The sequence below is a fragment of the Filicampus tigris genome, chromosome 4, assembly GCF_054856515.1.
Source record: "Filicampus tigris isolate MCC_2025a chromosome 4, RoL_Ftig_1.0, whole genome shotgun sequence".
NCBI lineage: Eukaryota > Metazoa > Chordata > Actinopteri > Syngnathiformes > Syngnathidae > Filicampus > Filicampus tigris.
The window spans coordinates 24,442,574-24,458,394 of record NC_141220.1 but is presented as its reverse complement, the minus strand read 5'-3'; the positions used below and the strand labels follow the sequence as shown (position 1 = coordinate 24,458,394).

The window sequence follows — 15,821 nt, the reverse complement described above, 5'->3', positions numbered from 1 at the left end:
GAGAACATATTGATTTTGAATACTGTCCAACAGGATGTTTGCTGAAGCTGGGTTCAAAGAGTGCAGTGGTGTGGCGCATGTTCTATGGTTACAACTGCAATGAAATGGTGGCAGAGTTAAATGTTAAAATTGAATACCTTTGTGGCATAATCTCAACGACAAGTTTGTCTTTAAAGAGTTCCTGGGAATGGTCCAAAATTAGACTAAAACCCCTTTGTCTCAAATCGCTATGTAAATTCAAGTGTCAAGGAGCTAAATTTTCAAAACATTCCCGATGATGCTTTTTTTCAAGAATATGTTCACAGCAGGCTCAAACGGGGCATTCTGATAAATATTGCGTTTGTGGAATAAGTGTTAACCCACTAATTTTTAGCCATCTCTGGGGGGCGGCCATTTTGTCTTCTGTCGACTGAAAATGACATCACAACTGCTCACAACGACCAATCACGGCTGACCTGTTTTCTGAATCTGAGCCATGATTGGTCGTTGTGAGTAGTTGTGATGTCGTTTTCAGTCGACAGAAGACAAAATGGCCGCCCCCCAGAGATGGCTAAAAATTAGTGGGTTAACACTTATTCCACAAAAGCAATATTTATCAGAATGCCCCGTTTCAACTAGTGAGCCTGCTGGGAACATATTCTTGAAAAAAATATGTTTGGGTTGACTTGCGCTTTAACTCATATTCCACAAACACACTATTAATCAGAATGCCTTGTCTCAACTAGTGGGGCTGTATAGGACATATTCTTGCAATCAATGTTTTTGGGTTGACTTCCACTTTAAGCCTCCTTGGAATTGACCCTAAAATGTCAGCTTCAAACCAAAATGATGGCCGTCCTCTTTTCTGGTATACATTTCTCCAGACTTTTTTGCCTGTCTACTCATGACAGACATGCCTACCAAATTTCATGTTGCTAAGTGAAACGGGCTGAATTTTTTAAAAAACATTCCCGTAGGTGCTACGGAGCGGACAAGTTTTGTCTTTGAAGATTTCTTGGAAATGAGCCTAAAATGTCTGATTAAAAAACCAAAATGGCAGACTTCCGAGTCTTTTCTAGCATGGATTCTTAACGCCTTTTTGTGGTGTCTACTTGTAATAAATATGCCCTACCGAATTTGAAGTTGCCAAGTCAAAGTGGCTTCGGGGGCTGAATTATGAAAAATGTCATTACATACCTGTACATGTCAAACATGTATCAGACAACAGCCAAACAGTCTTAAAAAAAAAAAAAAAAAAAAAAGGGTCATGACTCACTCAAATCAAACAGAAATGGCTCTGGTGATGGGGACTGTCTAGACAGCAGCTGCGGGGTCGTAAGTCAAGAGAGGTCAACGGGAGGTCAGAGGTTATCGCCAGCCAATAGGAAAAGGACGCTCATGTGAACGCACCAGCAGGCATTTGAGGCCCGACAACCGCTCGGATGTTTGTGTTATGTCCCTCACACCTGTATGATTGTCAGTGTATGATTGTATGTTTCTCTCATGCCCACAGCTGTGAAAAGAATGACAGTGGCCATAACTCACGCGCGTGTAATTACACGAGAGTGCGATGCGTTCACCTGGGGGACATGTGTGTTCGTGCAAGACGTTCAATTAGAGCAAGCAAAGCATGCACGTAGGAAACTGATGCGGCTTTATTTATAACATCACGTAAGAAGATGAACATGTACCTCCGGGCTCGTTTTGTCACTCTCGCTCACACACACACACACACACACACACACCCACACACACACTAAAAAAAAAAAACACATTGTCTGCATACGCTTTTTTTCCACAATAAAAGTGGCTAACGCCAGGCTAAACATGACTCGACGTATTTTTATTTACAACATGGCAGTGAGTTCATAGTCATTGTGTCGCCGCTACAAATATAATACAGACACTTTTTTTGTTTTTTTTTCTCAGAGCAAACATTCAGTCTGTCGATGCGGCCACTAAAAAAACGGGTTTTTTTTCTTTTTACAATTTACAATTAATCTTGGAAATTCTGTGTTGGTTTCTCATTTCTGGCCAATCTGCTGTATGGGAAGGTGTTGTGTGATTTTGAAGTATAACGGTCATTTTGACGCTATGACAATGAAATACAATGTTTTGCTATAACGTATCGTCCATCTGTCAAGTATACGTGCTTAAAATATGTTAGAGGAAAGGAAGAATTTGTCTTTGGGAGACCCTTGGAAGTGGCCAAAATTAGCCTAAAAATAGCTGCTTCAAAACAAAATGGCTCACTCCCTTTGTCTTTTTGGACATGGTTTCTTGAGACTTTTTCTACTAATGGTCGCCATGCCTACCAAAATTCTATGTTGGTAAGAAACACTTCCTCCCGGGGCTGGATTTTCAAATAAAAAAATCATGAGTTGAGACTATGTTGGAAGTGGTCAGAATGAGGCTAAAATGTCCACTTCAAACCGAAATGGCGGATTTCCTTTGTCTTTTCGAGCATGGTCTCCTCGCTCTTTTTTGTGGGTCTACTTATGATAGACATAGTAACTAAATTTGATGTTGATAAGTGAACCTGGTTTGGGGGCTGAATTTTGCAAAAATTCTGGGGTTTGCTACCAAACCAATAGCGAGTCATCACACTCTGCTGCCACGTTCCAGCCACATGCAATGATAGTTTTTATTTTATTTTTTTCCCACAATTTAGGTCACCCATCTATCTAATGTACATGCCTTAAATTTATTAGCAATCTGACAAAGTCTACAGGTCAATTTTGCCTTTGATGTACCGCTGGAAATGGTCAAAATAAGCCTAAAATTTCAAACCAAACTGGCAGAATTCCTATGCATTTTGGGACATGGGTTCTTGAGACTTTTTTTTGTGGGTCTCCTCGTGATGGAAACAGCTACCAAATATCTGAATTTAGGTGCTGAATTTTCAAAACATCATCTATGACGGAAACCAGCCGAAACTGATTTCTTTTAAACCTCATACCGAGACTTCCTGTACGGTTCCGGGCAAAGCCTCCTGAGTTTTTTTTTTTTTTTTTTTTTTGGGGGTCTACTACTAGGCAAGTCTATCACGCCTACCAAATTTCACGTTGCTAAGTGACACTTGCTTCAGCAGCTGAATTTTGAAAAAGCCACAAACTGTCCAAAAAGTCTTTGATAAGATGAACCACTGACGTTTGTCTCGTTTTTGTTGAAGAGCTGCAACATTTTTTTCATTGAACAAAATTCACATTAACAACAAAGGAACACTCCTCCTTAAAGGCTTTCCGATTTCCTCCCCATAACGTCCGGGAAGTCAAAAAAACTTGAGACGATCAACAACCTATTTACATTAAGAGCTTGTCCTCTGTCCAGTGTTGGGACACACAGTAGTTCTTTCCTCGTAATCCTCAGGCGCAACAGTCCCGCTCGTGGTGGCAAAACAGGAGCGGGTGTGACGTCAGCGAGGTGGAGGTGGAAGGTTGGGATGACGACGGGGAAGTTGAGGAAGAGGAGGTCGGGTCGGTGGTGGCGAGCAGGGATGGGTAGGGGCTCATCTTGTCGATGTTGACGTAGGTGGTGTTGAGCAGGACGTAGTGTTCGCCGCTGAAGCTGGAGAATATATTTGCGATGCTGGACACCAGGTCGGAGAAGGATGGACGACGCTCCTGCTTCGGGTGCCAACACTCCACCATCACGGTGTAGCTGCAAAGGAAGACGGCAGGGGTTCGATTTGAAGTGGGGAGTAGATGGGGGGGGGGGGGTGTGGGGCGGGCGGGGGGGTTATGTTTTTGAAGGACCCCTGGAAATGGGAGACCTGAGCCTAAAATGGCAGATTTCAAGACATCTTGGCTGATTTCTTGTGACTTTTTTGTGGGTCTTCTCATGATAGATATGCCTACCAAATTTCATGTTGCTAAAGCTTTTGGGGGCTCAATTCCAAAAAAAACATGTTTAAAGGTAGGCTTTCCAATGGTACCATCCGTGCTTTTCTGTCGGGAAGTACCAAAATTTTGGGTGTTTTGGCAGCCCATGAATAGTTATGGTCGGAAAACCTTTCAATGGAAGGACAAATTTGTCTTACATTGCCATATTTTTTTTTTTCTAACGGTATCCTCCTTCCATCCTTAGAATTTCAACGTCCATGAATCATTACTGTTTGAGACAATTTTTGATCACGTGATCTTACAGGGATGAATTTTCCTTATACCACTACCACGTCGGGCAATATACTACCCGAGAATTTGAGTGTTTTGACAGTCCATTGATCATTACAGATGGAAAAACCGTCAATGGAAGGTAATAGGGACAATTTGACTTATACTGACATAATTTTGGGGGTTGGGCTTTCCAACGGTTCCGCCCCCGTTGTCCTTCTGCGATACTGGAAAGTATACTAGCTGGGATTGTGGGTGTTTGGGCAGAACCATGGATCATTATAGTTCAAATTACACTCAAACGGTAGCTCGTACCAGGATGCGGTCGGATTTTCTGACACCACCCGTGCCTTTCTATAATATTGCGACATACAGTATATTCCCTATTGGGGGGTTTGGGTAGTTCAATGATTGTTATCGTTTGGAAAATAACATTTAACCGGAAGGATGAATTTGACGTATAGTGTCATATTTTTTTAAAATTGGGCTTTCAAACACTACCGGACGTATCCTTGTACAATGTCAGGCAAGTATTCAAGTTGGAAATTTGGGTGTTTTGGCTGTGCATGGATCAGTATGGTTGGAAATAACTTTAAAAAGAAAGGTCAAACTGAGGTTAAATTTTCCCTCATGTCTCTACATTTTCAGGGCCGGGCTTTCCAGTGGCACCACCAACATCATTTGTCAATGTTTTGTTGGCCCAGAGATCAATACATTACGTTGACTATAGATCCATGTGACTAATACAAGGCTAATATGTGCCGTGTACACCAAAAATACGTGCTCCACGTAAGTTGAAACTGTTAAAAGTGCAAAAAACCAAAAGTGATTGTCTCAATCAGGTTTCGCTTCAGTGTGTCAGGAAACGCTAGTCGTCAAAACAGGACAGGAGCGGGGAGAAAAATAAAAATAAAAAAAAAATAAAAAGAAGGGCAGAGAAGGGAAGATACATTGCAAATCTCCGCTGGCTATGACACTTTGCCTGATTGATGGTCCTTCCTGACAAGGGCGGCTGGAATGCTGCCGCAATGGGCGCTAAGCAACGGGTTAAGATAAGGAAACACAAAGAGGGAAAGAAAGCCGGCATCCGATTTCCAGGAGCAGTGGTGGTAAGAAAAAGGGGTCATGTCACGTTTGGTTCATGCCGCGTGTTTTTGAGTGTTTGCTTCCCCTCTCTCACGCACACAAATCGGCAGTGGCAACACTTGATGTTCATCACATGGTGTCTTTGCTCTGAGATGATTTCAAATCGTTCCCTTGGAGCAAGGTCAGAAATGTGATTTTGATAAATCACATCGAATTGTACCTCAAATTAGAGGTCTTGATGAGAGCCTTTCAGAGAAATAATGATCGTGTTCGTTATACCTTGCGCGATGACGCAATAACCAGCATTTGACAGGTCCGAAAATGGCATGTTTTTTCAAAGTTAAAACATAAAAAAAAGAAAGGTTTTCAAAGCTGTTTTTTAAATTCATTTTTTCACTGTCCTGCATCATTTTTTAAAGTTGTAAAGCTTCTTTTTTTAAAAATTAACTTAAACATATTTTATTTTATTTTATAAACTTTCAAGACCTTTTTATAAATGTACTTTTTTTTTTTAAAACATGTTTCGTTTTTCTTTTTTAAAATTTTCATATGCATTATATTATTTTGCATTTTTTTAACACTTAAAACTTGTTTCTTTTCTAAAAGCTTTTGATCAGTTTTAAATTGAATTCTTTTCTTTTTCTGTTTCCCCCCAACTTTGACATCTTTTTAAACTTTTAAAAACTTTATAAAATCAACTTGTATTTTTTTTTCATTTATTTCTTTTTTGTATTAAAAAAAGTGCATTGTCCCTGTAGAAATCTGTTTAACTATAATATATATGTTTTTTTAGACTATGCACAACCCTCATTTATTGTGCAATAATCTAATTGTAACTTGTTTGTATTTGTTACTTGTTTTGATGCATTTTTATGCTTTATAAAACTTTTTTTTTTTTTTTTCAAATAACTTAGTTATTTGAAATTTCAGCCAGAAAAAAAAATCTTGAATAAGTGGGTATATATGGCTAATTTTCCACATCAAAACAGCTGCTGCTTTTCAAAATAAAAAAACTCCTGTGAAAAGGCAAATCGGTAGTTGGCAGACCATGAGCATGCGGGGGTCCACTATTTGACCTTTTTTGTAGTATTTTTGTAGTATTTTGTCAGTGTAGAGGGGTGAGCGGGATGACACTTACAGGGAGTCGGGGCAAAACTCTGGCTGCAGCAAGCGGCGCCCCTGCAGGAGGAACACGGTAATGTCGAATGAGTTGACGTCTGAGTAGGGCGGCGCCCCACGGGTCATTAGCTCCCATAGCAACACGCCAAAAGACCACTGTAGAGCAAACGCCAAAAAAAAAAAGTGTTAACAGACATGAAATTCATACATTCTTTAAATACAGTGTTAAGTCAAGATTTTTTTTTTTTTTTCCAGTATAAATTTGATGTTGTTTTGGTACCACATCAGACTTGGTGGTGAACTTGTGCGTCTGCAGGCTCTCCAGCGCCATCCACTTGACGGGCAGCTTGACGCCGCTCTTATTGTGGACGCTGTAGTACTCTTTGTCATAGACGTCGCGCGCCAGCCCGAAGTCGGCCACTTTGACCGTGTAGCTCTCGTCCAGCCTGTCAACACAAAAGCAAACGAAACGAACGTCAACATTTACATTTACAGCGTGCGCTTTCCTAACATATATTGCCAGCCTCCTACAACAATTTCCTTAGTCATTTTTTTCTTTTTTTTTTTCTTTCAGAAAACTATAACAAAAGAATACAACATAGCAAAATAAGCATTTTTCATATACAGTGGAATCTTGATTTTAACGGACCCAGAACCAAGTGACTCTGAATTAACGGGCTGTAAAAAATGTCCAATCCACTCAAAACGCCCGTTTGTATAGTAGTTGTCAGAGTCTGTTTGTTATTGTTGCCTTTCATTGAAAAAAAAATGTTCATATCTTTTATATGATGTTCACACTTGGAAAACTCCCTTTATGAACCACACCGGACTCTTTGGTGGGCCAGTTTTGGTCTACGGGTCGGATGTTCAATGCTGTCTGTGGACTCACATGCAGTTCCTGGCTGCCAGGTCCCTGTGCACGAACTTCTTGCTGGCCAGGTACTCCATTCCTCGGGCTACCTGAAGTCCAAAGCCCATCAGGTCCTTCACCGTCGGGTTCTGCAGGACAGCAACGGACCAATCAGTGAGAAGTCAGGATGCAAGGATTAATCGAAAATCGATTCGCTCCGATTCATCGAAAAATCGAGTTGATTAAATTCACCTAGAAAATGATGTCTTTTTTCATTCCGGATGCATAGCACATTTTGAATGTGTAGATGAAATGATGCTTTTGCGCCAAACATCATCGTGTATTGCGTTTGTGGATGGCTGCAGCGCCACACTAGCGCGCAGAGACAAGCACGGTAGTGATTTTTTTTTAAAAAATCGAATCAAATCGAAAATCGGGAACTGAAAATCGAAAACCTAATCGAATCGGGGCTTCGGTGAATCGTTAACATCCCGAGCTGTCACGGTTCCTTTGTTTTCTGTTAACCACATACATTTTTCTTTTGCATTGAAATACATTTACAATGTGTTTGAAAAGTTGCGTTTTGAAAGCTTTTAATGTACTTAAAGCACGTGGAAGGGGTATTTTAAGGCTTAAACTATCAAATAAAAAACGGCTTTTCTTTTTCATTACATGGCATCGATATGTTCAGACCATGTTAGCAAGCTAGCCAGAGGGGGCAAATGCTGCGAGTGGTAGCGCCTCTGGCTCAATTTGAGCCCGGAAAACCCCTGCTGTTAGTCTTACGTGGCCCTCGTCGCGGATGAAGTTGCGCAGGTCTCCGTGCTTCATGTAGGGCAGAACCATGAGCGGTGAGCCCTCAGGCGGCAGGCAGATGCCCAGCAGCGACAGCACGTTGGCGTGGCTGAAGTCCTTCATGATGATGCCCTCCTTCAGGAACTGGGTCACCTCCTCCAAGTCCGTGATGCCTTTGGGGTGGGGGGAGGGGGGGGGGTTTATACAGGACGGCCAAAAAAGTAAGCACCTCTGTAAGCGGGTCAGTCCATCTGCGTGAAATGATGGCTCAGGAAATACAACATTCCTCCATCACTTGGGTCTTTCTGCTGAATGCGTTGAAACCACGCCCCACTCAAATGTCAACGACTGCTATGACCCGGAAAAATGGATGCTACTTCATCCAGCATCTTTCTTATTGCTACACACGAGCCGCAAAAATATATCTGCTTAAAGCTTGCGGAGGCCGGAATACATCCCACTGGGTCATCATGGGTCTTTTCCATTGCACAACAATGAGGCACTCTAAAGCGCGAAGTTCCAGTCTATCTATCAGGGGCGGGGCGGCGCATGCAGAAGTGGGACATGTGCAACCTTGCTTCTGTGGTCTAGTGTCAGAGCCGCATCGAAGCCGCCTGGTTGTGTTGAAAGTAGTGCTGTCAGGCGATTAACATTTTTAATCGTAGTTAATCGCATTTTTTCATAGTTAACTCGAAGTGAATCGCATATTTTATTTAATTAAAAAAAATCCCTCGACTTTTCTGTCCCATTATTAACGTATCAATGAAATAGGCTGTTTATGTTATGACTTTGGAGGTTTGTTGAAGCTAGTCAGTGTAACCCGAGCTACTTTTATATTGTTTCTATTTTCATATATTTTTGTTCTACTAAATTGTTTGCTTGTCAATTTTTTTTTAATCGTACTGTATGTGTGTGTGTATGTATATATATATATATATATATATATATATATATATATATATATATATATATATATACACAATTTTGCTGAATCTTTGTCTGAAAGTGTGACATCAGGTTGCAATTGCGGGACTTGAGGTCCTGTCTGTCATTGGACTGGTAGTCATAGCGACAGGAAGAAGCCTCCACATGGAACAAAAGGCAACAAAGAGATGAGGAATCAAAAGGTTGAGATCCCAGGGGATGAGACCTCATCCCATCCCGTCCCCTTACTGTCATCTTTACTAGATTAAAATCCTTACCAGGCCACGCTGATTCATCTCTTTTTGGCCCCCAACGTTCAAAAATAAATAAAAATAAAGTGATTCTCTGGTAACGTGATTGCAATGTCATACTTTGTTTGATTGGAAACGTTTCGCTGGGATGGCCATAGAAAGTCGTACTGTCTGCTCAACCATTATATCGTCGCTGTCCTGTGAAAATCACGTATGTCCATTTTTTTCTTTTATATTTTTACGTGAACGAGGTTTCCGCGTTACAGACATCGCATTAATGTGAACATTTTAAAAAATACAAAATTGGACATACGTTACGTGTTTTTTACAGGACAGAGTTGTGATTGTGATGTGATTCTATATATATATATATATATATATATATATATATATATATATATATATATATATATATATATGTACAGTGGTACCTCTACTTCATCAGTTCTTTACAAAACGCCAGGTAAAAGCACTTCTGAAAGAGAACATGAACCAAAGAGGGCAAAAAGCGATGAGGACAGCAATTAAAAGGTAAACGACCATTATTTTTATTCCTTACTCTATTCTTTTTTTTTTTTTTACATTATGCACAACTCTCATTTATTGTGCAATCTAATTGTAACATGTATTTGTTACATGTTTTGATGCATTTTTATGCTTTAGAAAACATTTATGTCTCAATATTGGGGGGCTTGGAACGGATTAAGGCATTTACATGGAAAATGCGTCCCAACTTACAAAATTTTCTGCTTAAGAAATTTCTTCCAGAACCAATTAATTTCTTAAGTATATTATATATATATATATATATATATATATATGTATGTATAATATATAATATATATATCCCCCTTCAGGCACCCACCCTCACAGAGTATATATGAAAGGAGCTTACGATTGAGAGACTTGATGGCGCAGTGTTGGTTCTGACCGTCCGGCTCCAGTAGAGTTCCATGAAAGACGCATCCAAAGTGACCTGCAAGAATACATCATATTTCATACATTTAGGAAATACATCACATTTAATATCAACCCAACTCCAATGAAGCACATTTACAAGACGTTTCATGTTTATACACCCCCAGACACAGCATGTGACTTGATTATGACTGTGCAAGAGTAACTCAACACCAGGCTTTATTCATTAACACCCCCCACCTCAATGAATTATAGCTGCAGTTTGTGGGTATGGGAGTTCTCAGGGGGGCGGCGGTGGGAATGAAATGAGCGCGACGTTCCCCTATCACGCCATCGCAGATGGCCAAGGGTGTCAGGTTGCGAGCGCCGCAGGAATTAGTCGCGGTGAAACCACGGCGAAAATTGGAGGCTCCTTTTATTTCACGGGGTAACCTCAAAGTTGGCGGTGGTGGGGCGGAGAGGGGTTTGGGCGTCCCGCAGGGTTGCTGTGCTGTGTACGAGTCATGGCCGGCCATCTTTGTGGTGTCGGGAGTGCCGCGGTTCTGTTTCTGCTCACAACTAACTACTGCTCACCTCTGCCGATGACTTGGTTGAGGTGCAACAGGAGTCTGTCCTGGGCGATCACCACATGCTGGACTTCGCTCAGCAGGTCAGGATGTAAACTGGACAGGTCGATGTGGACCGGCGCCATCAACAGCGGCGACACCAGCTCGCCATCCATCCCCAGTCCACGGGCCAGCGACCCCATTCGAGGTGACAGCAGCTCCCGGCTGGACCCGAATAAGATGGGAGCCGCCCGACACGTCTCGGGACGCTCCGTGCCCTGGTCTAAGAGGGCGACAAGCACACAAACATGCAGGAATGAGTCGCCGCTCGCAGTTAAGTTATTTAGGATAAACGACGACACCTCGCACGATCGAAATAAATGGAGTACAAATTAGGGCCCGACCGTTATAAATAATAATAAAAAAAGAATAAAATTCTGATAAATGATTAATCAGCCAATTCATTAAAAAACTGACTGTACAATGAATAAAACATAAAACTTCTTTTTGGTCCTGATATAAAATGTATACTTTTTACTTTAGTACTTGGTTAACTTTACAAGGGCAAGAAAAAAAAAAATCGGAAAAATCTGTTCATCTTTTTTTGCCGATTTTTTTTTTTGAAGGGGGGTGTTTGAAGGTCATTATTTTTTTATATATGTTAATGTGTAAAAAAACAATCAACAAAACAAAAACAAAACAAAAAACAGCCGATTTTTGGCGATTTAAAAAAAAAAGGGATAATATTGGCCAATAAAATCGGTCGGTCGATTAATTGGTTGACTACTAGAACTAATTCATAGAGCAAAAAAAATTAAAAATAAGAAAAAATTTGCAAAACATCTGCCAATTTTGAGCTAATATCGTCTGACAAAACCGGCCAGCCTATTTATGCAGTTGGGTCCTACTTGAAATAATCCAAACAGTAAAAAAAAAAAGAATTGGCCAATTTGGGGCAATTTTTAAAGGGCTAATATCGGCCAATTAAACCATTTGGCGATCGAACAGGACTTCTAAAAATAATCAATAGAGTAAAAAAACTATGTTAAAAAAATCTGCCAATTTTCCCAAATTTTAAAAGGGCTAATATCGGCAGATTAAATCGGCCAGTCGATTACCGGTAATCAGTTGAATCAGTAACCAGACTCTATAATCTATAGAGCAAAATCTGCACAAAATCAGCAGGTCTCATAAGTGCTAATATCAGTTGATTAGATCGGCCGGCGGATTAATCAGTTGTGCCCTACTAGATATAATCAATAGGGTAAAGTGAACAATGTAATTATGAAGTTCCTCTCGTTGCCTTGTACAATAGAAATCAACAGCACTAGTAGTAGCAATAATATACTGTAGAGTAATAATCCGCTGTGGCAATATTGACAACTGTTTCGAATATTTGGACCAAAGATAGCTAGAAAAGATGATGAGATATTACGGTACACACGTGTTGAAGCAGGTTTGGATGATGTCATATTTGTGTGTGGGGGATCGCTGTTGTGTTCATCAGTCCTGAGGGAGAATGTGTGGTTGTTCTGCTATTAGCTAATAAGCTAAAATCATGTTCCTGCACACCAGGTAGACAGATGAGATCATTGTAGTTTGCGGCGAGTAGGTGGATGGGGTGGGGGCAGGCGTGGAGGGGGTGTTGAGGGCCGGCGGGTGTTGCCGCTAGATTGTTGATTTCACGCCGAGGGAGATGACATGCCAACTGGTCGGAGTTGATTTTCGGATATTTCTTTTTTTAAATTGATTTGTTCGTTATGTTCAAAAGGATGCTGATTGTATTTGTTGCAATTAGTGGGATTCCTGCGCATGTTCCAGCTGGTCGTGGTTGAGGATAGCGGTTAGCCTCGCTCATTTCGGCTATTACCATTGCTGCTAGTCTTTGACATTCTATCTTCGTGACCAAATTGTTAAGTCAAATAATACGCAGACAACAACTGTATGCTAACGAGAACTTTATACATCATAGGAGTTGTTTGCTACAACACACCAATATCGCGACACGTGTCACTTTAGGACACTGCTGAGATATCACAGACAGGCGCCCGCAAAGTGAGGTGAATTTTCCAGATCCCACCCTGTGCCCCTACATAGGAGCATAGTTTGGGAGTTGCTTTATATCCCCTACTTCTTCTCTCTGTGTTCCCTAAAAAAAAAAATCCGGATACCGTCTGGCGTCCCGTCATCCTTCCCGTTCTGTCTCCTCATATTGGTTTCATTAGCTTTTTGTTTCTTGGACAGGTTGAAACTGTTAAATGAATTTCATGTGTCTGTACTTGTGACATGTGTAATGACAATAAAATGAAATTGCCATTTCCATTTCCACACCGGCTGGAATGAATCATTTAAGACTAGCATAGCCGAAGCTAGCAAGGCTAACTGCTATTCTCGGACATTAGCAGCTTATTTTTGTACTCTCTGAACCGCAAAGACGCGTGAGGACTGCCGTTTTGGTCGCAGTACATTTTGCGACTCCACAGGGAGGTATAGTCTGGCACAGCAAAAGACGGGCGAGTCTACAGCCTCTGTAAATTGGATGACTGGAAGACGAGATGCTAAAAACACATGATTAAAGATTAGTCGACTTCAAGCGTTAAAAGTTGGCATTGAGTAGTAAAGTCAACCCGTGAAGTAGTCAACTAATTGGCCCGACCACGACTAGCTACCCCCCTTTGTGTTGAAAGCAGTTCAATCAATCAATCAATCAATCACATTTTATTTATATAGCACTTTTCATACATAAGAATGCAACTCAAAGTGCTTTAAAACATTCAAAGCAAAACATAGAATTATCTTCAATCAAAAGAAAAGATAAATTATTTAAAAGTTGTTGAAAGCCAAACTAAAAAGGTGTGTCTTGAGCTTCCTCTTAAAAATATCAACAGTCTCTGCAGACCTGACATCCTCTGGCAGGCTATTCCAAAGGTGAGGACCAAAACGGCTGAATGCAGCCTCGCCATGCAGTTTGGTCCTCACCCTTGGAATAAAGTTGTGGTTAGATAATCAGATATCTAAATGTGTGAAGCCGCAACAGCTGTCAGAGGCCGTAAGGCAAGGGGAGAGCAGGAATCCTGGACCAGTTTGTGTTAAAAGCATTTCTTTTTTCGTTTGGTGAATGTCGACAAGTGACAAGACATCGAGAAGAGCGAGGACGACGGCGCGAACGGCGTGTTAGAAATGCAGCAGCCGATAGCGAGAAGCTTCCACGTACCCTCCAGCAGCGTACTTCTATAGTCGACAGACTCGTGAGACACCATTTCGTTAGTGGGACTGACGCTCCTGGCGCTAGCAAGCCTGTCCAGATGCTGGATGTCACCGCGGCCATCGCACCACACCTCAGACAGATCTACAGGAAGGAGGTTTGTGGAGGGAGCGGGGGGGCATCGAGACGGAAAGTGGGACAGGAGAAACAGAAGTGGTCCAGCCGGGACAGATGGAGAAAGAAGAGCAGACAGTAAGAACCAAGAAAAACACCAAGCACACAAACGGTATTTTTGTGTTACATTGGATGCTCGGCTAGCATGGGAGACATCTGTGGCTATCTGGTGTTTTTTTTTGTTGTCGTTTTTTTGTTTTGTTTTACATTATTCTGCTCAATAAAAAAAATTCCATTGAAACAGAGGTTCATACCATTCTGAGAAAGATTTCATCAAAAATGAACAATTTTAAGGAAAAAAATAACAACTATGGTATGGAAGCAGGAGTTAAGAACATTCAGAGATAAATATTAACCAAATTTGGTTTATACATTTTAAAAAATGTTTTCAATTATGTGTAATTGGCAGTTGCATTTATCTAATTGTTGATTTAGAACAGACGAAAAAAACCTCCTCATGTTGGGTTAGCTGCTAAGCTAAAGCACTGAAGCAAGACCTCAAACTAATTAAAAATATTTTCAAACAAAGGTGGTGAAAAATGTGCATCATTTTTAACTGAGTTTTTAAAATTATTATTATTATTATTATTTTTAGCGAGCATATTTTTTTTTTGTTCAATCAAATGGGCAAACCGATCTGCGGCTGTTCATGCCAGTGTCATCTGAAGCAGAATAATTTAAATGATAAAAAAAACAAGTCTCCTTGCAACTATTAGGAGTGTAACAAAAACTGCTTTGAATCAGAAAACTGGTTTTGATTTGACGAATTGAATCGAATCATTTCAAAATCGTCGCATCCTTGAGTCGTATTGGACCCCATGTATCGAGATACGTATCGAATAGTCTTTTGCGGAGAGATGCAGACCCCAAGCAACTATGAATTGTTTTTTTGGGGGGGGGGGTCGGCGATGAAATGGGAATCTCTAAATATTTTGAACTCCTGTTTCCATGATCATGTCATATGGATCATAACTGATTAAAAAAAAAAAAAAAAATCCAGAACAACATTTGCACCAGATTTTGGTGACAACGGTAGGATTTTTTTTTTTTTTTAATCTTTTCAGAAAATTCCCATCCACACAAGATGGCGGCGGTCCTGTTTTGCAACGCTCATTATTGCCATCTACAGGACCGGAGTGGTCCACCATCCAATGTTATCTTGGCGGAGGTCCTTACTGTCTCCGACTCACCGTCAATGCGTTTGTTCCTGCGCCACATGAGCAGCGAGGCGAGCATCAGCAGGAGAAGGCTGACCAACACGCAGCCCACCACCAGACCCGTGTAGTCCTGTTCCTGCGCCAGCGTCACCTTGCCCAGGTGACGGATGGAGTCGGCCTGCCGCCACTGGAACAGAGAGTCAGATTAGTCACTGTGTGTGTGCGCGCGCGGGAGTGTGTGTGTACTGTAAAAAAAAAAAATGTAATGAAATAAAATACTTGCATTAAAAAAACAAATCACAAGAACTAAAGGTAAACAAGAAATTCCACTTTGGTAATTTGTGAGTGAATGGTTTTGTTTTTTTAAATATTAAAAAATAACCATAATGTGTTGAAAGCTTAATATATTTTACTTAAAAATATATGATTTTTAAAAAATAAAATAATCTGAAAACAATAAATGAAAAATGTCTATTTTATGAACAATTGAATGTTTATATATTTTGATTTTTTTTAATATGAAAAATACAAAAATAATGAAAGATTTTAAAATATTGAAAATATGAAGACAAATAATGATCAGAGGAAAACATGTAAATATTAAATTAATTTTAAAAAACTACCTCATTGTGATTGATTGGCTCATTAATTTTTTTACATAAAACACCCCAAAAATCTAATTCAAAGAATATGAAGAAAAAATATG

General features: G+C 40.5%; 1 protein-coding gene across 2 annotated transcripts in view; it reads right to left on the bottom strand.

Moving 5' to 3' along the window:
* Positions 1-1,616: 1,616 nt before the first annotated feature.
* Positions 1,617-15,821, bottom strand: part of met (MET proto-oncogene, receptor tyrosine kinase) — a 67,226-nt gene continuing 53,021 nt past the window's right edge. For both annotated transcript variants that reach the window (XM_086027357.1, XM_086027356.1), the window contains 9 exons: positions 15,149-15,302; positions 13,794-13,928; positions 10,608-10,862; positions 10,012-10,092; positions 7,933-8,114; positions 7,186-7,295; positions 6,577-6,742; positions 6,316-6,452; positions 1,617-3,639 (listed from right to left, as the gene is read on the bottom strand). In XM_086027357.1, the coding sequence (XP_085883483.1) occupies positions 3,345-3,639; positions 6,316-6,452; positions 6,577-6,742; positions 7,186-7,295; positions 7,933-8,114; positions 10,012-10,092; positions 10,608-10,862; positions 13,794-13,928; positions 15,149-15,302 (1,515 nt within the window). In that variant the 3' untranslated portion in view covers positions 1,617-3,344. The remainder of the gene's footprint in view (positions 3,640-6,315; positions 6,453-6,576; positions 6,743-7,185; positions 7,296-7,932; positions 8,115-10,011; positions 10,093-10,607; positions 10,863-13,793; positions 13,929-15,148; positions 15,303-15,821) is intronic.